This window comes from Pygocentrus nattereri, chromosome 10 (genome assembly GCF_015220715.1).
Source record: "Pygocentrus nattereri isolate fPygNat1 chromosome 10, fPygNat1.pri, whole genome shotgun sequence".
Classification (NCBI taxonomy): Eukaryota; Metazoa; Chordata; class Actinopteri; order Characiformes; family Serrasalmidae; genus Pygocentrus; species Pygocentrus nattereri.
In genome coordinates this window covers 17,455,165-17,481,564 of record NC_051220.1, presented here as the reverse complement: position 1 = coordinate 17,481,564, position 26,400 = coordinate 17,455,165, and the positions used below count along the sequence as shown (strand labels likewise).

General features: G+C 38.7%; 3 protein-coding genes across 3 annotated transcripts in view; 2 read left to right on the top strand and 1 right to left on the bottom strand.

Annotated features, from left to right (window-relative positions):
• Positions 1–3,537: 3,537 nt before the first annotated feature.
• Positions 3,538–8,329, top strand: LOC108430662 (ER membrane protein complex subunit 7-like). The gene is made up of 5 exons (XM_017703285.2): positions 3,538–3,928; positions 4,028–4,147; positions 6,620–6,758; positions 7,002–7,082; positions 7,269–8,329. The coding sequence occupies exons 1-5, from the start codon at positions 3,660–3,662 to the stop codon at positions 7,434–7,436; spliced, it is 777 nt and encodes a 258-aa protein (XP_017558774.1). The 5' UTR covers positions 3,538–3,659; the 3' UTR covers positions 7,437–8,329.
• A 346-nt stretch (positions 8,330–8,675) lies between these two features.
• zgc:194887 (uncharacterized protein LOC571819 homolog) lies at positions 8,676–13,167 on the top strand. Its single transcript, XM_017703288.2, has 3 exons — positions 8,676–9,242; positions 9,467–9,626; positions 11,276–13,167. Exons 2-3 carry the CDS (start codon positions 9,485–9,487, stop codon positions 11,968–11,970), a joined length of 837 nt encoding a protein of 278 aa, XP_017558777.1. The 5' UTR covers positions 8,676–9,242; positions 9,467–9,484; the 3' UTR covers positions 11,971–13,167.
• Positions 13,168–13,299: 132 nt separating this feature from the next.
• The window catches only part of chrm5a (cholinergic receptor, muscarinic 5a), a 34,425-nt gene continuing 21,324 nt past the window's right edge, over positions 13,300–26,400 (bottom strand). The window contains exon 2 of the mRNA XM_017703287.2: positions 13,300–15,487. Within this exon, the coding sequence (XP_017558776.2) occupies positions 13,839–15,413 (1,575 nt within the window). The 5' untranslated portion in view covers positions 15,414–15,487 and the 3' untranslated portion in view covers positions 13,300–13,838. The remainder of the gene's footprint in view (positions 15,488–26,400) is intronic.

Sequence of the window (26,400 nt, the reverse complement as noted above, 5' to 3'; positions counted from 1 at the left end):
TGATTTTCATAATGCCTCATCCTGGATAATCATTTCTTTTCTTTTCTGTGATATACACCACTATTGTCCAATCAATGATTTGTGACGTTGTCAGCCTTTGCTGTTTTTTTTTTATTCTTACCAGTGCCTCCTGCTGGTGCAGAGCAACTGGTAACGCATCAATGTTTTGGTATTTTTTGATGGCCTCCTGCGTACTCCTGAGGTTACAGTGAGGTGACGTGCTTTTCTCTTGCAGGACACAACCCTCTTCACCCTGATGAAAATGCAAATGAACAGTTCACACAAAAGAAGAAGGAAGTCAATCAGAGTGATTTGAAAAGAATGAATTACTGATAAATCAAATTCACTCATGTTTTCCTTTACTCTAAACTAAAGGAAGTCGATCTGTCAAGATATATTTGGCGTCCAAAGGTTTGATGCTTTCTTATTATTAGGAATAATCAATAATAATCAATCACATGTTGGGTCATGTTTAGCAAACAGTAAAACTAAGAAGAGTGCAGTTTTTAAGGATGTGTTCAACAACGTGCCTAACTGATCTTCATATGAGCTAACTAGAACTTATCTAGTTAGCACACTAGTGAACTTAATTGTACTTTGCACAGCTTGATAAGCTGCTTGCCCTGGGTAGCCATTAGCTGCTGATACTGGATAGTCAACTGGACATTGTTCATGACTATATTTGTTCTGGAGCCTGCATGCAATCTTTTTAATGACTGTGTTAATCCAAGATTTACATCTGGCAAAGTAATCCTGCTATTCATCCTTGATATCCAGTTAATGTCACTACAGGCAGTATTGATTGAGGATAGTTAGTTAGCCCAGTTAATGGCTGTATTAATCCTGGATAGTCAGTTAATCTAGTTCATGACTGTATTGATCTTGGATAATCAATTAAATTAGTTCATGACTGTATTGATCCCTTAAAAAGGTAGTTAGTCCAGTTTATGACTATGTTGGTCATAGATAGCCTCTTAATCCTGTTATTGACTGAATTTATCCCAAACGGTCAGGTAATCCTGTTCATGACTTTATTGATCTTAACTAGTTAACAGAGTTCACAACCTTTTAGATCTTGGGTAGCCAGTTAATCCATTTCATGAATCTTCAAGGCACCCATTTGGTTTTAGCATTATGTAAGCATTACCTATACATTTTCAGATGATGTGTTCTCTGGTTTTGGATACCAAATAATATGACTATTCATGGTAGACATTGGGACCCCTGGTTCCTGTCACCACCACTGTAAGGACTTCTAAGTCTGTAAGTCTCTCTACAATGAACCATATTACATCAAACCACTTTGGTTTGTAAACTATGTTTACATCTCAGCTACTAAAATATGCATTTTAATCAAGTCAGATTCCTATGTTATAAACTTAAAGTATGTTAATTATTATTTTTAATTTTACAAAAAAACATTTGTCAGTACCGCATGGTGGCGTGGTGGGTAGCGCTGTTGCCTCACAGCGAGGAGGGCCTGGGTTCGATTCCCCGGCTGGGTGAGCAGGGTCCTCTCTGTGTGGAGTTTGCATGTTCTCCCCGTGTCTGCATGGGTTTCCTCCGGGTTCTCCGGTTTCCTCCCACAGTCCAAAGACATGCAGTCAGGCCAATTGGACGTGCTAAATTGCCCCTAGGTGTGAGTGTGTGAGTGACTGTCTGTGTCTGTGTCTGTGTGTCTGCCCTGCGATGGACTGGCGACCTGTCCAGGGTGTATCCTGCCTTCCGCCCGAAGACTGCTGGGATAAGCTCCAGCACCCCCCCGCGACCCTGACGGAGAAGCGGCTTAGAAAATGGATGGATGGATGGATGATTCCTCATGATTATTCTGTGTAGTGATTTGTTTTTTAATAATTAAGCAATCAATATTATCAAACTGTAACTCTATCTGAGTTTTTCTTATATTGAATTACAAAGTATTTTTGATTTTAAAAGTATTTTTTTCAGTTGATCAATTGATTACTGAGTTGCATGAAAACTTGTTGACTCTGAATTATTACAGTCATAAACTGGATTACTGGCTACCAACATAGTCAATAATATGTCAATGTATCCAATGTTTTTATCTATGAAATACAAAAAGGGAAAGGGGGGGGGGGGGGGGGGGGGGGGGGGTCATGTATTCTGACCATGGTAACTGCTGCACAGTAATGAACTATGGTTAAGGCCGACTGATAAATTAAGTAAAACATCATGTCAGAAAACCATACAGTAGCCCACCATGTTGAGTGAATCTATGGTAAACTATTGAAAAAGAGACCTGTGGCTATAGCCCAATAGCCAGACCCTGAATACACTATTGACATTTAGAAATGAATAAAAATATAGACTTCTTTCTGTTATTTGTTTTATTTGGTTCTCTTTATCTGTTGTTATGACTTTGATGAAGATATTATCACATCTTGGTTCAGACTTATGTATAAATTCAGAGCATTCTTAAACCTTCTAGCCCCACTGTATGACAACTGACAACTGTTCACAGGTTATAAAGTAATGATATTTTATTGTAAAGCAATAAATGGATTGATAATGCTGAATGTCAATTCAATGTGCATGCTTTTGAGATAAAAATGTTCCTAATGCCCAATTACTGTGTTTTGCACACTGTGAAATTAGACCTCTGCATTTAACCCATCCGTGCAGTGAAACACCCACATACATGCGCACTAGTGAACACACACACTAGGGAGCAGTGAGCACATTTGCCCAGAGCAGTGGGCAGCCCTATCCATGGCACCTGGGGAGCAATTGGGGGTTAGGTGACTTGCTCAAGGCCACTTCAGTCATGCACTGTCAGCCGAGAGGATCAAACCAGCAACCTTCCGGTCACAGGGCCTGTTCCCTAACCTCCAGCCCACGGCTGCCCTGTGTCTGCACAGTGTCTGCACAATGTAGCTATGTTTATGCTATGGTCAGGGAATTACTGACCGCAGCCACTGACCAGGGCGCCCCTGACTGCCATGAACCTCAGGTCTCTCAAAGCACAGAGCTCAGAGATGCTCAAAGATTTGGGACAATCCACTGCAGACATAAAAAACATGATTAGTGAGTTGCCTTTGAATGTGTATAATTGAGGAAATACGTAAAAGAAAAAAAAATGGTATCTGTTTGTTCATACACAGGTTTTATATTATTATCGAGTCATTAAATGTTGTTGAGATGTTTTCAGACAAAAAAAAGGTTATGATGTGATCACAAAGTGCTGTTACACGGCTCAAGTTTTCTTAAATTAAACGTTAGTGAATAAAATGTCTAAAGTGTTTTTTGGCAAATACGTCGTAATATTAAATCGTTACTGTATAAGTTAGTGTTGTAAAGAAACGAACAAAAATATGAATATTTGTGAAAATACCAAGTAATTCCAAACTTTTGAACGTTGCCCGTAATCTCTTCGCACTTTTTTAATCGCGTTCGGTGTTTATTTTATTATCACAGATGCCTTATCGTTGCGTTATTTTTACGTATGCGTTATTATTGTATTGCAGAGCTCATGCGCGTCTGAAACCTGCGTAACTCTAACGCAGCCTTTTCTCGCCGTGCTCCTGACGTCATTCTCCGCCGTCCGAGTCGAGCTGTCAAACCACTCAAACACTGAATTCAGCAATATGGGTGTTAACTCTAGCTGACTCGGAGAGATACACTTCCAAACGCCCGTCAAGATGCTTTTGAAATGCTCTGTTGGGGCTGTCTCCTTCATGTTTGTCACTTTGTTGGGGCTGTGGCCGTGTTTTTGCCGCGGGCAGCAGGCTGCTCACAGCCCGGGGACAGTGGAACAGGTGGCGGTCACGTTAGCAGAGAGCGACCGCGCAGCGCTGGACGAGACATTTCAGATTGAAGGCCGAGCTGTTGTGTATGGAGTGAGACCAGAGGCCTGGGCTCCTTCCTCTGTCGTGCTGGTTGATGGTGAGGAGCACGTCGGCTTTATCAGGTTTTTCCCTCATATTTACGCTATAATGCATAACACGGAGGCCGAATTTAAGGTGTAACGTGGCTCGGCTAAACTTTGCACGTTTCTCTGTCCTGCAAGACTTGATGGAAGCTTCACTGTAAACGATGTCCCTTCTGGATCATATGTTGTCCACATTGCGTCCCCGGTGTATAACTTCGAGCCTGTCAGAGTGGATATCACCAGCAAGGGCAAAATGAGGTAACGCTGGGTTTCTGAACACGCACTGGAACACGAGGGTGACCGTTAGCTAACGCGGTGTATTCAGAGGTGGGTCAGTTACAGCAGGCCGAAACCACAGTCCAGAAAAAGTGTCGCTTTAGTGACATACGATTCTCCAGGTCTCTTTAGTAAAGACAGTGGTTCTGTATTTGCATGCTTTAATGCTTCTTTACATGGTGAAATGGTCCTTCAGATTCATGGAGAATGTGTTTTGTATGGTTCCAAATAAAACCTTTTTTGAAAATGGTTCTTTATAGCACCAAAAAGCCACTTTCAAAAAAGTTCTATCTTCTACTTTCAGCTGCTCCCTTTAGGGGTCGCCACAGCGGATCATCTGCCTCCACCTTGCCCTATCCATTGCCTCCTCTACTTTCACACCAACCATCTCCATGTCCACCTTCACTACATCCATAAACCTTCTCTGAGGTCTACCTCTTCTCCTTCTACCCGGCAGCTCCATCTCCAACATTCTTTGACCAATATATCCACTATTCCTCCTCAACACATGTCCAAACCATCTCAACCTGGCCTCTCTGGCTTTACCTCAAAACTGCTCCACCTTCTCTGTATAGAGCCATTTACATTTCAGCTTCAGCCCCCTGCCTCTCTAACTGACTACGTCCATGATATTAAGAGTTGGACGAGCTCTAATTTCCTTGAGCTTAATCCTTAACATTATGTTCTGATAATTGCCCCCAACACATTTACTAGTACCCACTCTGATATAAGCTTTGACATTGATGAAATGCATGTAAAACCCACAGGAACTTTGATTCCCCGCTTTCATTTGATTATCATATCAGCTCACTTATTAAGGCCATCGTCACCATTTCATCACCTCCCTAATATTTCCAGACTCCTTATGCCCTTCTTTCTGGTACCCCAGCTTAACTCCCCACTAAATTACATTCTGTTCAAAACAGCAACTAGAGTCCTCAGTCACAGAAAGCACTCTACACACATTACACCTGTTCTCTACACACTGCATTGATTACCTATCTTTCTGTATACAATACAAACTACTACTCATAAACTTCAAAGCCATACATAAACTTATCCCTTCGTATATTGCTGAAACAATCTGTCCCTACACCCAGCCCGTACATTTAGTTCTTCTGGTACGAATTTGCTTAATGTGCTCCAGTTCAGATTGTTCTCAGTTGGTGGTAGGGTGTTCAGTGTAACAGCCCCAAAGCTTTGGAAATTACGTCCTCTGAGTATCCGTGTTCTTGCCTCTATATTACCCTTTAAGACACAACTCACTACCTGTTTTTTCAGGGCTATTCTTTCGTCTAAATTCCAGGTTTCATTTTTTCTATATAAAGCAACCATGGGTATTAGAAAGCCGCTATATAAATTAAACATACAAAACACTCTCCATCAATCTGAGGAATGATTTCACAATGCAAAGAACCATTTAAGCATGAAAAGGTTCTATATAGAACCATTGTCTGTAATTAAGAACCCTCAAAGAATATTTTTTAAGTGTGTACATCAATCAACTGTCATCTGTAAGCACACTGGAAACCCACATAAGTTAGCAAACCTAAAAATAATCAGTCACTTTGCAATTTGTAGGTTCTTTGCATAATGCTTACATTACTGAGGATGGTGACAGATATTTCAGTTGACAGAGCTTAAATGTTATTTTCAGCATGCAAATTAATAAATAAACTCTTTTTAACTCATTAATGAGTGACTGAAATACTTTGCACCTGATTAATGGACTACTCCACAAGTAATGAACAATTTGTCTTCAGAAGGACCAGAACTGTCCATTTCATAGGATGCTTCTGGATTTATGAACTCAGAAGGCAGAGGCTGTTTAAAGACTGATGACAACCAATTTGAAATTGGTTAAAACGATTAAAAGAATATGAGTTAGTTAACAGATGCCAAACCACTAAGAATGCTGGTAGACTCCACCTTCATCACTAATTTAGAAGTTCTTAGATCTATAACTTAATAAGAAAGAAACTGATTAACATGCTTGATATGTTTAGTATAACTGTCATTTATGTTTTACGTTTTTCTTTATTTTAAGCTTTGTTGGTGCTTTTCTTCTCTTTTTGGGATCTGTTGGTATAAAATAAAATCATGGAAGTGAGAGATGTGAGGAACAGCAAAGAAGTCCCTAACAGAACAGAATAAAAAAAACACTAAAAAGCAATGAATAACTCAGTGTGAAAGGCTAAACTGAAACTGAGTCAAGTTAAATTACTTTTCTCACACATAAACTGCACAAGTAAATGTATTATCATTTGAAAAAATTCTAAATACTATAAAGCTGTCTAAAAAGTCATTGCCCTTATGTGTCAATATCACACCATTGTTATTGCGTTCATAGCGTAGGATATGGAAAAAAAAAGATAATTTAGTTCATTTGAATATAGATGTATGCATTTAGCATTCCATTATTGTTGATTAACATATCTTTACTTTCACTTGCAGGGCACGTAGAGTGAATTACATCAAGACATCTGAAGTAGTCCAGTTGCCTTATCCACTTCAGATGAAATGCAGTGGATTTCATTCTTACTTTATTAAGCGAGAGACTTGGGTCTGGTCAGATTTCTTTATGAATCCCATGGTAGGTTTGGTCTTATTACACATCCTTCCAAAAGATCTAGAGCATGAGTGTCCAGTCTTATTCAGTTGCAGACATGCTGGTCTCAGTCTTCAAACTGCTGATTGGAATGAAAACCTGCAGTCACACCAGCCCTTTGTAGATAAGATTGGACACCCCAGATCTAGAGTCACTGTAGTGAGTGACTCTTCAAAATCCTTCAACAAATGATGAGATTAGTTCACTTACTTTCTGCTCTTTCCTCAGGTTTTAATGATGGTGCTTCCTCTTGTGATCATCCTTCTTCTTCCAAAGGTCATCAACACAAATGACCCAGGGATGAGAAGGGTAAGTAAGTCCACACATATTCAGTGACATTCAGATATCTGCTCCTAGAAGGACTCTGAAACAGTGCACATAAATTAAGCGGTTTTTTGGCACATTATGATAGTTTTTTACTCCAGTATCTTGTTCTTTTGTTAACCATTTGCTTCTGTGTGACAACATGCATCTTCTCTGTATGTACTTTTTTAGGAAATGGAACAGTCAATGAATATGCTCAATCCCAACCCTGAACTTCCAGATGTGTCTGAGATCATGACTAAGTTCTTTGCCCCACCCAAAAGCCACAGCAGTAAACCAGGAGGTGAAGGTCACAGGGGCCACAGGGGTCATAGGGGTGGCGGCCCTAGGAAGAGGTAGCACTCATCTGTGCTGGGAGGCGTGTTACTACTGCCTGATTTCCCTGATTCAGGCCTTTGTCAACAATCATTTGCCAAAAACAATCTGCCTTTAACATTTGAGAGAAGAAATAAAGGGTTTCATTCCAAGACGAATTTTAGAAAGTTTTCAAGAATATTTTTTCATGATATATTGGAAGTGTTGGAAGTGAGCTTTACACATCAAGAAATATCAGTACTGTATTATGATTAATATCACATTATTAGAGAAATATAATGTTATATTTCTCTTATATTCACTGTGGTTTCAAATGGATAAACAGCAGTTTTGGAATGAAACTCTTTATATGAGGCTATTGTCATTGCTAATGCCTTATTTCACTGTGTTTAAGTTTGAATGCCTGTGGTGCTGTAATGCGTTCATTAATGCAGAATGGTTTTGAATTTAGAACTACTCTGGGGTACATTTCTATTTAAAAAAAACAGTTTCATTATTTATTGACTGATTATTTACTCAGAGAAAATAAGAGAAATTAAATGAATTCAAAGCTTTATTAATATTTTATTGACCTTAAACAGAGGATAAATAATTTACTACTGACTAATATCATTCTTTTATCCTGTCATTCTGCTTTTCTGTGGTGTTTTTTTTTTTAACTCCCTGTGTGTATTTTAAAGCCGACTGCCTTGGCTGACAATTATGGAAGTTGAAGGACTGAAGGCTAAATATAGCAGTAGTGAGAGTGAGGGAGGAACACCAGTGGGACTTAATTAGCTTTAGCAGCCGCCTGTGAGGTGTTTGCTTACAAGGGCAAACTAAATTGGTTGATTCTAAAAGAACTGTTTAGTAATGGTTTTTTTTTTTTCAGAGCTTGTACCATCACTAAATATACAATATATACATAAAACAACCTATAATGTGTTGCCTTCTTATTTATTATCAAATATCTTATGACGGTTTTGAACATTTACTGGATTATGTCTTAATATATGAATTTGATGCAAAGACATAACTTCCCACTATGCCCATGTATAGTATGTAATGTTATACCCTTCATTTATTTAATCTGTTGTCAAAACATACATTGAATAGAACATTAAAAAGAGCAGTAACTAAATATAACATTAAGCCTTTCAGTTTGTGTGTCCACCTTGTTCTGTTATTACAGTTTTTATTGTTTTTGGGAGACTTCCACACCTCCAAAATTCAGTCTTAAAATTGCATTTTCTGTTTTTCATATACAAATACATTGATATTGAGTTCTGGCCTCTGGGGTGGTGAGTCTATTGTTCTGCGAACACCATCAGCTTTTTGTTTTTTTGCAGTGTTCACTACAGTATATGTCACTTTATCTTAGTTCAGTAGTTTGGTCATTTGCCTAAAGAAGATGTGGCCTTCTGCATTTTATTTTTTTTACAGGCAGATTATATCAACTTCCATAAGCTTAGCAGTTAGGCCAAAGTGATCAAATGATCATCATATATGTTATTTAATGCCGTCCCAATGGAATAAAGAGATTACTGTGGCAAACTGAGATATCATGGCCTACCAAAGGAAGATTTCATCCAAGCTCTCCAGCACAGTCCCATCCCAGATGACACAGATAAAAGGCTTAAACCCTTGGTGTGTTCCTGTGTGACGTGAGAATGGGGCTGAAGTCCAGTGCTGATAGGCCCTGTGTAGTCTGTAGATATGTGAGTCGTTGTGGACTCTGAGATTCAAGTTGGCAGCCCGGATTTCTCATTCTCTTGTCACTCACGGTGAATTGTTAGTTTACTATCTGTTGCAGGTTACACAGATACAAGGCAAGTCACGATACACGTGAAGGTAAGCATGTACGTTTTATTAACTTTGAGACTTAAAGGCCTACTGGACAAAAATACTAGTTTTACCCCTTACAAATGATATGATGTAATCAGCATGCACAGTACGTTTTGTACAGGCTAGCACTGAGATTTCTTTCCTCAAAAAGCCATTGAAAACAGATCAAGTTATAGAGTTTGCTGTGGTATGGTTCTAACTGTCTTTTGCTCTCCTTTGGAAATGGGAAGTGTGTGTGCTGCAAAAGGATGAAGCAGTTGGGTGGCAGGATGTTGGCTTTTCTGAGTCTGCTCATTTCAACTGGAGCTCTAGCTGTGCAGCCTCATGCTAAAAACATCCATCTGCTTTCTCCAGAAGAGCAAAAGTTCATCCTAAATCTTGGACATAAAGGTACCAGTACAGCTTTCTTTCAGCTTTGCTGGTTTTATTAACTTGTTAAATGCCAAATCACTCTGAGCCAAAATTAAAATAGTACAATTACTATTTTGTTCATAGAGTCATTACACTTTGAGACTATTCATTTGAGTAATCTATGGAAGCCCATTCCTGCCAGGTAGAGGCAGACTATGGTGCCTCCTGTTCTGTTTCCTGCAACAAAAAATGTTACTTAGTATCCTGAAATAATTACTTATTTTCTCCAAATAGCCACTTACTATGTTGAAATAATGACTTAGAAGGCATAAGAAGGTAAGTCAATGGGCTTCCATAAAAATCTTATACTGAAGATGTTGCATTTCAAATGACAGTTGAATTGAACATACATCCTATAAAATCAATTGACCTTAAAGCTGTATCTTGCAAATTAACTTCTCTGAGGGCTCCTCTCCAAAATGCTTGCACTTGTATCCAGAAGTAACTAGTAGAAATACTAGTTTATTTTACTTTGGTTTATGGCACCACGCCTGGTTCAAACTACACTACATGAAGCCACGACTTTTGACACAGAGCTTCCACATCTCTGTCTCGTTATCTACAATACAGATAGTGTCTGCTAACACAAATACTGACCTGTTGTTTTCTATGAACTAAGTCACTTTGCATCTTTTTATACTTCCAGATCTGTGGTTTATTAGAGCAAATACTCAGAATTTCAAGCTATATTTGTATGTACAGCACTGTGCGAGTCAGAGACCACCCTTCATCTACTTAATTTCCATTCAAAACACATTTTTCAGGAGGTATTTCTGATAAAATTAGCATAATCTTCTATCTTAAGAAAGAGGAAAGTCAAAGGAAAATAATTAAAATAAACAGGAGCTTCAGTGAATAGATGTAGTGAAAAAGAGACAACAGTCATATAAGATCTGAAGGACAACTAAAATTTGCAAGCTCGGAGAAACAGTACTTAAAAGCTTTCATCTTTAAGAGGCAGTAGCTCCACTCTTACCTCAGATCTGAAAAATCCACAGGTTTTTCCGGCCATCCTTCCACGGTGAGAAGACACTCAACACCATGAGTCTGAATGGATGTATAACTGTCAAGAAGCAGTTACTGAGAAAAGAAAAAAACAACAAAAAAGAAGAAAATTTGCAAATTAAACAAAGAGGCTGTTGGTGTTCTCAGAACAATGAATTGACTGTTTCAGAGTCCAGACCTCAACATCACTGAATGTGTTTGGGGTTAATTGGATCATAAGAAGCAGGAAACAAACAACCGAATTTTGAGAGATGCAGAAAAATATCCAGCAGATTTCTTGGAAAATGGAACATTTTTGAAAGTTGTGCCTCTATTACATAGATTATGCCAGGGATAGTGAATGCCAATCCTGGAAGGCTCAGTTTGGCATTTTCCTTATCCAGTTCATCTTCTTATTCATCTTATCTGCTAAATGCCAGCTTTAGTAAGTGTTTGAGTACAGCAGTTACCAATTTGTGTTGGACTCCAGCCCTCCAGGACCTGAATCCAACGCTCTTGGATTCACATGCAATGCCAGTGTACACCATTGACAATCCTTTTTAGTCTAGGTCTATCTTTGATTTGAGCTGGAGAAACCAGCCCTCTGTGTTGAATCTTCATTCTCATATGCTTCTTCCTACCAGAGATCCCCAGGGACTGCCATGACCTGTGGGAGAGTTCTGGAGCTCAGGCAAGGGATGGCGTCTACTTGATCAAACCTGCAGACACACTCATTGTAGCCTATTGCGCCATGCAGGAAGGCGGCTGGACTGTCATCCAGCACATCACGGTCAACAGCAGCGTAGATTTTGACCGTTCTTGGGAGGAGTACAAGTTAGGCTTTGGAAGCCTCACTGACAACCACTGGCTGGGCAACGACTACATCCACCAACTTACCAGTGGACCCGGGCGCTATAAGCTGGGCATCAAGCTGGTGGATAAAGACGCAAAGACCAAGACGGGCGAGTATGATCCAGTACTGGTAGAGGACGAGAATGCCCAGTACCGCCTACGTCTAGGTCTATATCAGGGCACAGCTGTGGATGCGCTCACCATGGACCCAGAAAACTACCTCCATGACAACCAGAGGTTCACCACCAAGGACCGGGACAATGACAACTACTTCCAGAACTGCGCCAAGCTGGAGTTCCAAGGAGTGGCAGGAGGGGGCTGGTGGTACGACGCCTGTGCTGGGGCCAACCTGAATCGCCGCAATGTCATCTACTGGCAGAAGGACTGCAACAAGGAACACTTGTGTAAATACACCTGGATGATGGTGAAGCCCTCAGACATGGTCAAAGTCATCCGTCCCGCAGACTGCCAAAGAGACGAGCTCTGATCTCGTTACACTATTATAGATAAGCATTAAGGTTTTAGGAGGGCTGATCTTAGGGAATGTGATGATAAATTGTTTCTTGATCATCTGATAAAGAATTAGGAAATGGAAGGGGACTGAGAAAATGGAAAGAGACTGAGAAGATTTAGATGTAAAATCAATGATTAGAAGATCAATAACAGGTTCTTTTTTAAAGGACGCACAAAATTTTGTGAAGCAGATCTATATTTTTGAAAAAATCATCCAGACATACAGATTTACAGTCACAAATTACACCAACATGAATAAAACAGCAAAGATCTCACATGATTCTGCCTGTACATGACATTGTATGTCATCAAAGGAAAATAACTGTTATTTTTGTCACCTCCATTGTCAACTATTAAGTTGTAATGGTATGTTTCATGAATTTCTCTACTACAACATCCTTAAAAGTGATTTGTTTTATGCATCTTTATCATCATTGCTGGTAACTATATTATCCAAATATCAAGTTAATCTTAAATGGAACTCTTAGAACATATAAGCCTCAGTATGGTGTAGCTGTCCAATGCTATAAAAATATGTTGTAAAAAGCAAAATACTTAGTTTATTGTTAAGAATAAACAAAATCCCTTTAATATTGTTGCACCATTAAACAGTTTCTCTTGTCTGGTGAGTGAGGAACAATGATCTAATTAAATGTATCTAATTTAACTCAAAAATACAACTCAGCCTTTCCAAATTGAGCTAGCTTTGTCTAAGAGAAAAATGTATCTGATTGTCATATTCAAATTCATGTTTAAGGGGAGCCTGACTTCTTATTTCTTGTATTACATCAAAAAACACGCAGAATGCCAGAGAGTATCTGTGAGGAAGCCCTCAATGAATAGAAGTAAATGGACCTAAATGGCTAAAAAAAAAATTAAAAAGCAAACAGGTTTTGGGCAGTAGGATGCTAGCAGTGCTGATTGATTGGCAAGCTGATCAGCTTATTTGATCAGTGAAGCCGTTCATGTTTTTTTCTATAGCACATTTCCATTTGGTTTGTACATCATATTTAATAGCATTGGACATGTACATAAAGGCATACAACTCTTAACAGCCAGGATTCCCTTTAACAACCAGGCACACTGTCATAGTTTTTCCATATCATATCTTACTTATCAGTACAAATAGCTAAAAGGTTCAGCTTATGACATTTAACCAGCCAAAAGGATGGAAAAAAAACTCACTATAAAAATGTCAGTGATTTCAGCAGCACAGATCACATAGATAACAATGAAAATCAAATTTTAGAACATAATTAATGTTTGCTGTTGCTTTTTTTTCTTGCCACTTTCAATTATTTATCACTTGAATTCTTTTTTATTTCTTTCTTTTTTTTTAGTTTTTAGCTCTTATTTATTTCTTGAAAAGTAATGAAGGCATTTGACGGGCACATACAATCTTAAGCGTTTTTATATATGTATATATATATATATATATATATATATATATATATATGTATGTATGTATATATATATATTTAACTCGAAACCTAATAGCTGAAACAGTAATAGCCCTTAAGACTAACATTGTGACAAGCATAAATAGCAGAATGACAATAGCAGATCACCGACCAAGAATTGTGAGTATATATTTGTTATTTTTGCAACACTCAGATGTACCTCATCTTGAACAATAAACCAATCAACCATTGTTCAGCGCTTCATTAGTTCACCAATGTTTGAAAAGTGATTTGAGAAACCCATGTTCCTATGAACTGGAAAACATATTCAGTTATATTGAAGCCAGTGATGATGACCAAAAGGTTCTGATAGTAAACAAATTCCTCCTGTATGTTTCAGAGAGATTATGATGCTCTCCTCATCCATTTTGTTCAGATGCACTTAGGTTAACTTAGTGCCAACAGCAGGGTTTTGTCCATACCAGTATAGCTTCTCATCTTCCCTCTTCTTCTTCCACTGGCAGAGGAGGAGCATGCGGAAGGTCTTTTGAAAGGTCTTGTTGCAGAGGGCGTAGCACATTGGGTTGACAGTGCTGTTGACATAGCACAGCCAGTAGCCTAGGTGCCAGAGGGACAGGGGGATACAATCAGAACAGAAGGTGGAGATGAGTACCATGATGTTATAAGGCGTCCATGTGAGAATGAAGGCCAGCAGAATGGCACTGAGAGTCTGGGCCGCTTTCCTCTCCTTGATCAGGACCATTCTCTTGCGCTTGGTTATCTGGCTCTTGAGGGTCGCATCAATAGGCTTGGAGGATGAGGCTGTAGAGGGCACACTCATGGACTCAGCCGAGGAGAAGGAAGCTGCTTTGGTGTCTTCGTTCCTGGTCTGTAGAGAGTTGCTGTCCTTGGCGGCTGGCTTGAATTTGTATGAGACGCACTTCTTATTTTTTTGGGAGTTAGCCTTGATTGGTGATGGGAAGAAGTTCTCGTCTTCATGACTGCTCAGCTGTTCACCATCATTGGACAGCGCTGCTTTGTTCTCTCCACAAGCATGGTTTCTGTAAGCCGGCAGGAGTCCAGGAGACACGGGCCGCTCCTCATCTTCAGAAGAGGCGTAGCTGTTGAAGGTGGCCAGCTGGTCAGCTTTGGACCACTCGTCATTGGACGCGGTGGCAGATTTGGCAGCTTTGCTGCGGCTGGATGAAGCCCAAGATGACTGTTTCTGCTTCTGGTCTCTGGAGATGCTGCTGAAGCAGGACCTGATGATGGCCCTCTGAGGCTGGGCTTTACTGTCAGAGTCTGTAGAGTGGTTGACACCCTGGAGCTCGGCCAGGTCTTTAGTGCGCTTCTCTGTCTCTTTGTATATCCGACAATACAAGATGGTCATAACTGAAACGGGGACATAAAATGCAGCGATGGCAGTGCCAAAGGTTATTACCGGTTCTGAGAAGAACTGGATTTGACACTGTCTCTCAGGCACCGTTCTCTTGCCTACAAAGTACTGCCAGCACAGAATTGGAGGCGCCCACAGGACGAAGGACACAAACCAGGCCAGGCCAATCATGATTCCAGCACGCTTTGGTGTTCGCTTGGCTCTGTAGGTCAGAGGCCTTGTAATGGAGAAGTAGCGGTCAAAGCTAATAACCAATAAATTCATTACTGAGGCATTGCTGGCCACATAATCCAGAGCCAACCACAGATCACATGCTAGGTTACCTAGTGACCAGTAGCCCATCAGTATGTAGGAGGTGTATAAATTCATGGAAAATATACCAATGATAAGGTCAGCAAAGGCCAGGCTCAGCAAGTAGTAGTTATTAACAGTTTTCAGCTGACTGTTGACTTTGAAGGACAGCATTACAAGAACGTTCCCAATTATTGTGATCAGGCTCACTATGGCCGACACGGTTGCTATAGTGATGACCTCCCACAGGCTATGTGTGACAAGGTGGATGTCTGAAGCATTGGCACTGATGGAGGAGTTGTCCGTTAGACCTCTGTCCATGGCTCCCATTTCAGCCTGCCCCCCTAGCAGCAGTTCAAAGGAAATGTCGAGAACAGACTGCACTCCATGCTGACTCAGGCATTCTGGAAGAACAACAGAAAAGTAATGATATTGTTGAAAAACTCACAAGATCAGACGAGGGTGTTTAGTCTTATAGTGTACAGATGAAGATGATGGCCTTTGACTATAAAGAATATTTTCTTATGCAGTCATATGCAAATGTTTCAGCACCCCAGTCATGTTTTGTTGATGTTGATGTAAGTAGAAATCAGTACACATCCCTCACAGAAAACACACTGCTCTTACACTACTTATTTTAATGCACAATTACTGTTTATTTCCTGAATTTAACAAATTGGTAAAACATAAAACATAGAATGTGGCATGTACAAAGTTTATGGCACATTTTATTTAGTTTAGTTAGTTCTTTTTTCTTTTTTTTTCAATACAATAAATTCAGCAATTAAAAAGAAATTTGTGTTTTAAAATTCATAGTAAATTTTTCTTATTGTTTGTGTCCTGTGGAGGATTTGGCCACTTTTATTCACATTTTTCACACAATTTTCAAGGCTTTTCATTAAACCAGGGAATCCAGACTTTTGCTAAATATTCGACAAAAGTACTATTTACAAAGCTACTTTTGCAATACAAATGGGTGGCTCTATGGTGCAATTTAACCCCCTTTTTTCTAGCATTTTTCAACACTGAATGTATGAAACCATGTTATAGTGGGCTGGATGGGCAAATATACTGTTTTCTTGGTCTAGGTATGGTGGGCTGGATGGGGAAATGACCTCTTTACTGAGTGCTGTAAATAGATTTTATTATTGTTGAAGTTATTTATCTAAAACATACATATGAGTTGTTGTGAAGGATGCTTCACCAATGTTTAAAATGTCTTTTACCCGTACTTTACATTTGTATTTCTAATATAACATCAGTGGGACACAATGGCACTCACAGAATCGTCCATGTGATTCCACTTAATATGCTGAAGAAAGGAGCTGCTTTGGATGCTCTAGATGTGCAGTGTCTTCACGTGAATCTTGATTTACTGGCTTCCGAAAGGGTATGAAAGTTGTCGGGCTGATCAAGTGGTATAACTTTCTTAATGTGAATTAAATTGAAGTGTGTAATCATCAATTAAGCAATGTAATCATTACACCAAAATGCATTTCAATCATATTTTAAGGTGCACTGATTCCATACACCCTGCCTTGTCGCCAGCCTTTTATATTTTACTGTTCTATTTAGATTTGTTTTGTAGACATTTCATTCCATTGTGTACAAGTTATATTGAAGAATGACAATAAGGGCCACTTGACACTCCATCATGAGATCAAAACAAAGATTTGAACAGTTGGAATGCAGTCAATGTGAGGTATGTATAGACTGGCTGCTATCAGTAGGGGGAGACATTTACTCTGTTTTGGACCACCACTAGATTTAGCCATTCAGAGCAGAGTTGTTAACAACCTAGGAGACTTTTCAGTGCACCTCATTGATTTTGTTTATAACCTGCTCATTCACTCTTTCTCATTCACTCGTGTTTGACTCACTAGGCTATGCCTAGGAGCAACACCTATTAAATCTAATACCAGTTTATATGTAACAATAATACCAGCACTCTGTCCAGTGCATGTAATTTAGGAAAAAAAATGTTATGATACTGAAGTCTTTGACAGTTCACACTGCTTTAATTAACAAAGTATTATATGTTTAACACTGATTAATATAGAAATTGTTAATGCCAAAACATCGTAAAAGTCTTAAAAGACCAATATAATGAAAAACTGATGATTTTTTAACAAAGTAACTGTCAAAACTAAGTACATAACCATTTTTAAAATTTCAAATGCACTGTTAACGCTCCAGTTTCTAAAGTTAACATACAAATTTGCTGTAAAATCAATATGTTTAAAGTAACTGTTTTTGTGATAATATGAAAGTCAACATATTTATATACAGTCTTATGCAAAAGTTTGAAGGCACCTGGTCAAATGACATATTCTGTTAGTTTTCAAATTGAATAGGTTGCACATTCCCTACAAGTTAAAAATGCCAATTTTCTGCTAATTTATTGCACAATTTTGATTTATTTACTGAGTTTAACATATTGGAAAAAAATAACATGTAAAACCTTTGCGCTGACCACATTGTATGTTTTTTGTCCCAGTAGGTTAAATTCAGCAAATAAACATTAATTGTGCATTAAAAAGTGTAGAGGATGCGTTCACATATTTTCACTTAGAATGGAAAAAACATATAAAAACTTTGCATTTAACTGTGTATGTGAATTTATATCAATGTATCGGATTAATATATTATATCAGTATCTGTGCTCTGGTGTTTCTTGTTCTTGCATCAAACTGCATAGCACACAGAATATATTTTGTTATCTGCATTTTCCCCCCAAAGTGTTACTGGATACTCTATATTAAAAGGTAGTTTAGCAATCAAAATCCAAATGATGCTACATACATGTTACAAGCAGCATCCTCTCCCAGTAAATGAAATAACCTTGCATGAAAATATGTTAACTATTACACTTAAGTACTATTGTGCAGTAACACCAGCTACCTAAACGGTAGACTACTACTGCCATAGAAACTGAACTACCATTTGACAAAGTGATTTTTGTGGGCTATTTTGTTGAAGTTGCCAGCTCCTTAACAACATTTAGTCAGAGGATCCGGCAACGTATGGAGGAAAAGGTTCTCTATGGCAACAGTGTCATTTGTTTTTCTCAGAGAGAAAAACAGCTCAGATCTGGAGTTCGTACTATGCTATCCCACTGACTACCGAATGAAAACATGGCTTCAGAGGTCTCTACACTTTTCTAAGACTCATTGCTGATCAAAAGCATTTATAGCTTGCTATGTAGCTGTGGTTGCTTTGTTGAGCTGGTGTAAAAGCATACAAACATTAATATGGATCCTTGTACTGAACTGGTTGAAAAGCAGAGTTGAAAACATATTTCTGACTTTTAACTGACTTGGACTTTAGACTAAAATCCTTTTTTTCTTTGAATGACCTCGTAACTTAATTGTGATTATTTTATTAAAATACATGATTGAACATTCCATTCTGACACTACCAAAACAATAATAACACTACTGAAACGATGCCAAACGTTTCATTGGTGACTGTTCTAGTGGTGGCAATTTTAACTCATTTTGAGCAGAACTCAAAAGTGCTAGCCAGTACATGACAAGCAAAAACATCGTTTGAACAGTTGTACACACATAAAATCATAATATTCTTAATGCAGTTCCTAATGTTACATACTAATTGTCAGACTTTGGTACATATTTACTTCAAAGCAGTGGGATCTATCAGCTCACCATGTGGCCATGAGGGACAGGGATGCAGTCTCACTTCCTGCTCTAAAATGCAGGAGTCTGAATATTTAATTTTATTATTAAATAGTTTCTCTTTTAACTGATTCTGTTGAATGGTACATATAGACTATATAACAGAATTTATTTTACGATGTCACCGTAAGCATCCAGTAAGAACCCATTAGCAACATGTAACATTAACTGTAGCTGGTGCTGGCTAGCTGGGTTTAGCAGAGCACCAGCGTTACTATGGACTGAGCTTCACCTCTATTGCACTGTTTGGCCTTGGTTTTCTTCTCCTTCACCCCTTACTTAATATTTTAAAGCTGTGGCAATCCTCATATTTCCAGAATGTCTGTTACCTTCTTCAGTAGTGGAAAAGGTTGTTAAGTCTCTAAACTAGAAACTGCAGTCTTTCTTTATTTCACACTGTATCCATTTGGTCAACTAGCAAGCGTGGACGTGCTTCTGATATAAAAATGAGAACAAGGTGATGACTGAGGTGATAATGACCTTCCAGGCCCTGCTCAGTCAGATAAAGTGGCAATAGGCTTTCAGCTTTATATGCCAATCTGTTGCTCGCCTTACATCAGACAGAGCACACATGAAGCAGCATGTTCAAAGCGAGAGGAACAGCCCATCTATCACTGTGGCTTTTTGTTTCTAGGGAAACGGGCGACCGATTGCTTTTGGAAGACAAGAGCTAACATAATTTCAGGTGCAGGGAATGTGCTCCAGGATTTGCTGGAGGGCAAAACAAACAAGCACTCCAAAAAACAGATGACCATGTCATCCGCTCCCCTGCGTTTGTTTAAATGGACTCGTAGGCAGAGATGGTGTATGTGCTGCTGCATTTTTCTCAGAGGAATGGTTATTCACAGGAAAGAGAACTGCTTGCAGGCTTGAGGTCACTGTGTGTGGTGGGTCGGTGTGGCAAAATGCCTGCATGATACCAGTGTAAATAAACTAACTGATCTGTAAATGAAAACTGCGTAACTGTATGACAGCAAATTCATTTCCTTCAGATTCTTTCAGTAATAGTAACAGAATCAGGACTGAAATCAGTTGGATGTAGTTTAATGTCGCTCGCCAGATGCTTCCATCCAAGGCTACATATGGGTACTGCGGGGGATTATGGCAATACACTTTCCCTGGGGCCATTCGGGGTTAAATGCTTTGCTCAAGGGCACAACTGCAGTATCAACTAGAAGCGCAGGCATACTGAAAACGGGATTCCTGTGGTTCTCTGGCACTTGGTCCAAATACCTTAGCTTCCTAACCAGCAACTCCTCAATTATCAGCATGGAAGGCACTGCATTCTTAAAAATAAAGGTGCCAAAGAAGGTTCTTTGTAGCAGTGCCATAAAAGAACCATTGGTGGTTATCTACAATTCTTTTTCAATTGATAGTTTAAGAATCTCCACGTAATATGAAGGTTCTATAGTTATTAAAGTCTGAAATGTATGCAATGGGTACCCTTGGTCAAATAACATTTAGTTGATTTTCAATGTGAAAATAAGTGCATAACCTCAACAAATAACACAGTTCTGAACATTTTAATGCACATTTTATATTTTTATGTTGTATTTTTTTGTCCAATATGTAGCCAATAAATAGACATTGTTCACTGAAAGTAGCAGAAAAATGTCATTCCACTGATTTTTCAAAATTCTCAAAAATCTGTAACAAATAAACGAAGTAATTAAGAGAGGTTTCATGTGAAATCATCAGTTCTGGAAGAACTTACTAACTCAGAATTGTTCTCAGTGGTGGCAACAGGAACCAGAAATCCACCTTTAAAAGCTCCCTCACAGGACATTATTACATGAAAAAGGTTAGGAATATGTTGCCACAGGCCTGAGAATGTTTACTGTAGATATAAGAGAAGGTTCTGGTCTAAAACATATTTTACAATACATGCAAGGTGGAGAAGTACATACAGGGAAAAATGAGCACAAGCAAACCACATTTTCATATATTTAACATAATTTTGCCATTATCAACATGAGAAAACCCAGTAGGTTCACTGTTGGTTTTGGATAGTAAATAAAATGCCTATATTTATGTTGTAGGCATCACAAATCCTGGTTGCTATCACCACCAATGTAAATTTCACATGACTGGATTTACATCTCAATGACAGAAATATGCCAGAATTTTGAAAAAACAGGTGGAATTCCCTTCAGGGTTGTTTCCTGTAGAGTATTTAATGACTTAAAAAATCTGCAAAACAAGTAATTTGACCAGAGGTGTTCAAAATCCCTGCCAAGAACCAATTTGAAATCTTTGTTTTAACAGTGTACCATCAGTTCAAATGAATGGAAAATTAAATACTACTGATTTTGTTCTGTTGTTACTCTGAATGTTAGTACTTCAACAATTGTACTATTTGCTTAATGTAATATGAATCAGCTCCACATTCCAAACCGTCACAGTGAAAAAACAACATTACATTCTGCCAACAGAGAAGCTCCACATTCTTGAAAGTAAATTCTATTGGAAAGAGATTGAATGGAGCTGCAGCCTTGAATAGCATGCCTCGATAATGAGTGATCATCCATGACCTTGACTTTTTCATGCTGTCTTCTCTTCCACTCAAAACATTAATTCAACATCAGTTTAATACAATGTTTTAACTTTCTAGCTAAATGTAATTGAAGATGCCTCTTTATATTTTCCTTTGCATCAACACATCTTTGACCTGAAGAAAACTGACGATCCTCCAAAGGGCATATCCAGTAAAAACATGTGGACGCAGGCTGGATTTGACATTTGCATGGCTACAGTTGCATAGCCAATGGTTGTAGCTTCATTGATTTCAGATTTATTTCAGAGAAGACATGTACTTCATTCTCAGAGGAGTGTCATTGAGGCATATACTGAGAATCTGAATCAGTAAATTGGGAGAAAGTGGGAAACATAAATGAAAAACAGTTACACCCCCTCCAAAGCAAAGTAGAGAACTAACCCCCAAATAACCCTGCATTTGTTCCAGTCTGTCCACTCATGTTATCTCACTCCCTACGCAGCAGTTGGCAGCTGCATGAGAAGCTAAATGTTCCTGTGTGCATCTTGACTTGCCCTTCAGCCGTCTGCCATGACGTTTTTCATAGCTCTTACCATTAGCATCACAATGAGCCCAGGTAGCTTTTGATGCCTCTTCTTTTGTTCTTGGTCATGTCATGAAATGTTAAATTTCATGAACTGCTTTATGACTCTATGGTAGAGTGTAGGTTTTATAGGAGTATTTTGATGACTATGTTCATGGTTCTTTAGCACAACACTTAACAAGAGACCAATTTTCACCTATGCATATAAACTATGCTCCCAGGGTTCTATATTCCAGCTCCCCAAATTCTATCTTCCCAGGTTTTTACATTCCCAGGGCCCTATGATCCCCAAATTCTATGCTCCCAGGGTTCAACATTCCCAGGGGCTTTTGTTCCCCAGATTATATGTTTACAGGGTTCTCTATTGCTTGGGTTCTATACTCTCAGGGTCCGATGCTCCATGGGCCCTATACTCACAGGGCCCTATATTCCTGGGGTTGTCTATTTCCAGACTTCTATTTCACTAGAGCATTGTGTTCCCCAAGTTCTATGTTCCCAGGGCTCTATGCTGTCAGTGCTCTATAGGTTCTATGTTCCCAGACCCCTATGTTCCCCAAGTTCAATGCTCCCAGGCTTCTCTCCAGTATTCTATGCTTCCAGAGTCTCCAAATTCTTTGTTCCCAGTACCCTATGTTCCCAAGGCCTTGTTTTCCCCTGGGTTCTATGTTCCCAGGGCTCTATGGGCCTCACCTACCAACCTACTTAAGATGAAATTTCTTTTTGAAACCGTCTTATGCAGTGTTTTCTTATTTGGGATTTGTTCTTTGGTAAGAATAGAGTCTACACACTCAAGACCACAAAGGTGTGAACAATTATTTGGTTTAAGAACATGTCATGAATGTGAGGTTGTATATTTTTACAATTCTCAAGAATAATTTTAAGAAAAAATATTTGTGAATGAAGCCATATGCTTCCAGGGTTCTATAGTCCCAGGTTTCCGTGTCAAGCAGGTTGTATTTTCCCAGGGTTGTATGTTACAAGGGCCCTGTGGTTCCTGAGTTCTATGTTCTCAGGCTTCCATCTTTCGATTGCCTTATGTTCCTTGCTCCTGGTTAACATCATGGGGCTCTCAAAAATCATACAAGGAATAAGAAAGAGCAGATTTCACATATATTTGACTAAATTCATCAGAATATGTACATTTGTAAATATACCAGAGGGATAGATGTTACTCTGCATTTCATGTCAAGGAAATATGATCAACGCAACAGGGCTGTTTCTAACATGACAGGGACAGAACACAGTGCCTGGGCATCACTGGGAACATAGGGATGAGCCCTATGAGATGCTAATATGGCTAATAATAATCAAAAGGCAGATCTGACTAGCAAGCATCTCAGTTAGTCTACATAATGCAAACGTCTACTGGCTTTTATTCATTATAAGCACGCTAAGTACAAGCAGTGATATTGATGACAATTGTAAGGATGATTACAGAGGTCTGGGATGATACTTTCATACTGGAAGATCAACTGTGTTTGTACCAAAGGTCTCTTGAGGCCCTCCTGCCTTAAAAATAGCATGGGCTGAGGAAGAAGATGAATTAGTGATGACTTGAAGTCACTGACACGTGAGAAAAGATGCTTTCTTTCTTTCGCTTGCTCAGTGACTCACCGGCCCCAAACACTGACACCATGCATGTGGTGCACTGGGCAAACTCAACTCCAGCTGTCCTGTAGCAGAGATGCAAGAGCACTGACGTTTTGCAGCAGGCTACAGCTGATGTAGTCAAGATAACACCTTTAGTTTGCTTCCTGAACATAAACTTCCAAAGATAAATAAGAAATGCCAAATAATTTATGTGCAGTGTCATGACTTATATGTATAGTGTTCAATGCAATAAAAGCTCCTGAAATATTGTTGTAAAGCCTGCATGAAAAAGAAATCATACATTTTTCTTCCATATTGTGATATATTTCTAAGTGAAACATGGTATCAGTGTTTTCCCTCTATGATCTGTACGGGGTGAAGCCCAACAATATTGGTTGGTCTTGGCTTTCTCCACCCACCCACTTGGTCATGATTGACCAATTAGTCTGGAGCAGAAGATTGGCCACAAAAACAATCTTCCATTTTGGTGCAGTATTTCAAATGCATCAATACTGATACTGGTATCTGGTAACTAATACCAAGTGACTCTAACGCTTAGTGTACTCTGCCATGGTATTGAACAACTCAAGCAGCAAAGGAGAGTCTGCTTGCACAACAAAGTGTTGTTGACCACATGGAGCTCAGGCACAAAGTTCCTGGTCACTTTAAACATTCCTCCTTGGCATTTTTCCCACAAGGCAAAGACTGGATGATATTAGCCCATTTATAAACAAACACAAACACAATCATAACTGCTTTGCCAATACATAGTCTATGTGATTCCTGCTGTCACTGTGCTACAGGGACTGCTGTTGAAAGAGAACAATTGAGGTCCTGAAATGCTCTTTACTTACAGCTGTACAGAAGTGCTTTTCTGATGTGGAACAAAGCCTGTGCTTTTCCACTGCAAAACTATTCGATCCAAGGTAACTAAGGCAACATAGCTTGCTAATGTATGTCATTTAATCAGCTATATTTAATTGATTTTATTGATAAGGTACCTTGCACTCATTAACACTAAGAGCTATTTAATTCTAAGTTTACTCAGTATGGTTTTAGACTTGATATTGACAAGGGCTAAGAAATATGTACAAGAACTTGGTCTGAAAAACACAGTATTGTTGAACAGGGCATTCAAACATTCAGACAACGAAAATGTTTCATTGACACAGAACTGCTTGGGGTGAAGTGAACAGCAGTTTATCCATTTGGTAGAAGTTGCAGGAAATGTCTCTTCAAGATGCTACATGTTTGATAATGATGCTACAGGATGTTCTGAATGAAGGTATTTAATTAATACCTTAACCCACATCTCATGCTCAGTTTGTTGGAAATGCAATGTTACTGTTTAGGGACCTTGTGAAATGCATCGTTTTCTCCATTTTGGAACTTCTGCTGTTATACAAATGCCCCTTCAATGGTCAACACAGCTAAACAAGCAGCACTGTTAGTCAAGAATGTAAATTCATGTGCTACAGTTCACCAAAGTTGAAATCATTGCAAAGTTTCACACTAGAATTATTTGCTTTGGAAGTCAGCAATGCGAAATCATTCATTGTGGTGAATTCCACTGAAAGGAATGTACATTTGTTCACAAAATAAAAAAAGCCTCTTTTTGATTTCTGGTTGACTTTAAAATCTGCACATAAAACTCAGTTAGGCTGAAATTTGCTGCAGGATCCACTGTTGTCGACAGTGCAAACTATATCTCGTGTTTGTGTGCTAGAGTTTTCCTTCTTGACCACCTACCACCTTCTTCCTTCAGTACCCCTGTCACCTGTAGTAGAGTATCTAATGTTGTCTACTGATTGTTTATTAATGAATAATAATGACTTCTGGTGAAAATGTAGCAAACTCTAATTATTGAATTCAGAACCCCTGCTGTGCCAGTTGTATGCCAGGATCTATTGGCTCCCTTGTCTTAAAGTGATGTTTAGCCCAAAACACCCCAATGTAGTCAGTCATCCGAGACATGTTTGCCGTTAGCTGGTATACACCAGTATTTGATTGGTAAAATCCCACAAGACCAATAAAATCATGCTGTGCATGATGTCTGGTAAGAATACTCACTTAAAGTTCATGTGTAATAAGTGAATCAAATCAGTGGCGACGTGTCCACCTGCTGCTCGGCATACGATTAGTGATGCTTTTCAATTTCAGTGATTATTTTGTACACTAGAACTTAGCTTTTTGTTAAATCTGAGTAGCATTATTGAGTCAGGAGAAAAAGAAACTGCTAATATATGGGTCATTCCATGGAAATGGCACATTTTGAGTCCTCATCTCCTCTTTAGGTGTATTTTATCTACTGGGTCACAAAAATCTATATTTTAACAGCTTTACACATACATTGAAATATCTCCTTTAATACAGTGTATTTTTTTTTATTTGATCTTTTTATGAGAACTTTGTTTATTTATTTATTTTTGCTGACACCACCTATTTTGTCATGTCCCTCATGGCCTTCAACGAAAGTATACTTAGAATATACCAAATACAACTATAAAAAAGTCCATATATTTTGATGTCAACCTAAACAACTGTCTGTGTTTAATTGTTTGTGATATTATTTTTCAAAATTAATTGATAATTATTTATTAAAATCACATTATTTAGTTCTTTACCTAAGTAACCCCTCAACCCCGTAACACAAATGAATCTCCCCCACAAAAACAATGGTATGATCCATATGATCCATATACATCAAGAAGTGACATCACTCAAGTCTTTTGGACAACAGGACAGCAAAGACAGGCAAGTGGCTTCCTTCTTTTATTTAATTTTGGTCATTTATCTTGTGATATTGTGGTCGCCAAACTCAGTGACTCAACACCGTCACATGAAAAAAAGATAGAAAACTATTACTTATAAAAAAAGTTTTTTTTATTTCAAAACTATATGCTAATTCTGAATCTCATGCATGCCATGTGCTCTCTCTCTGGTATACAGTATGTA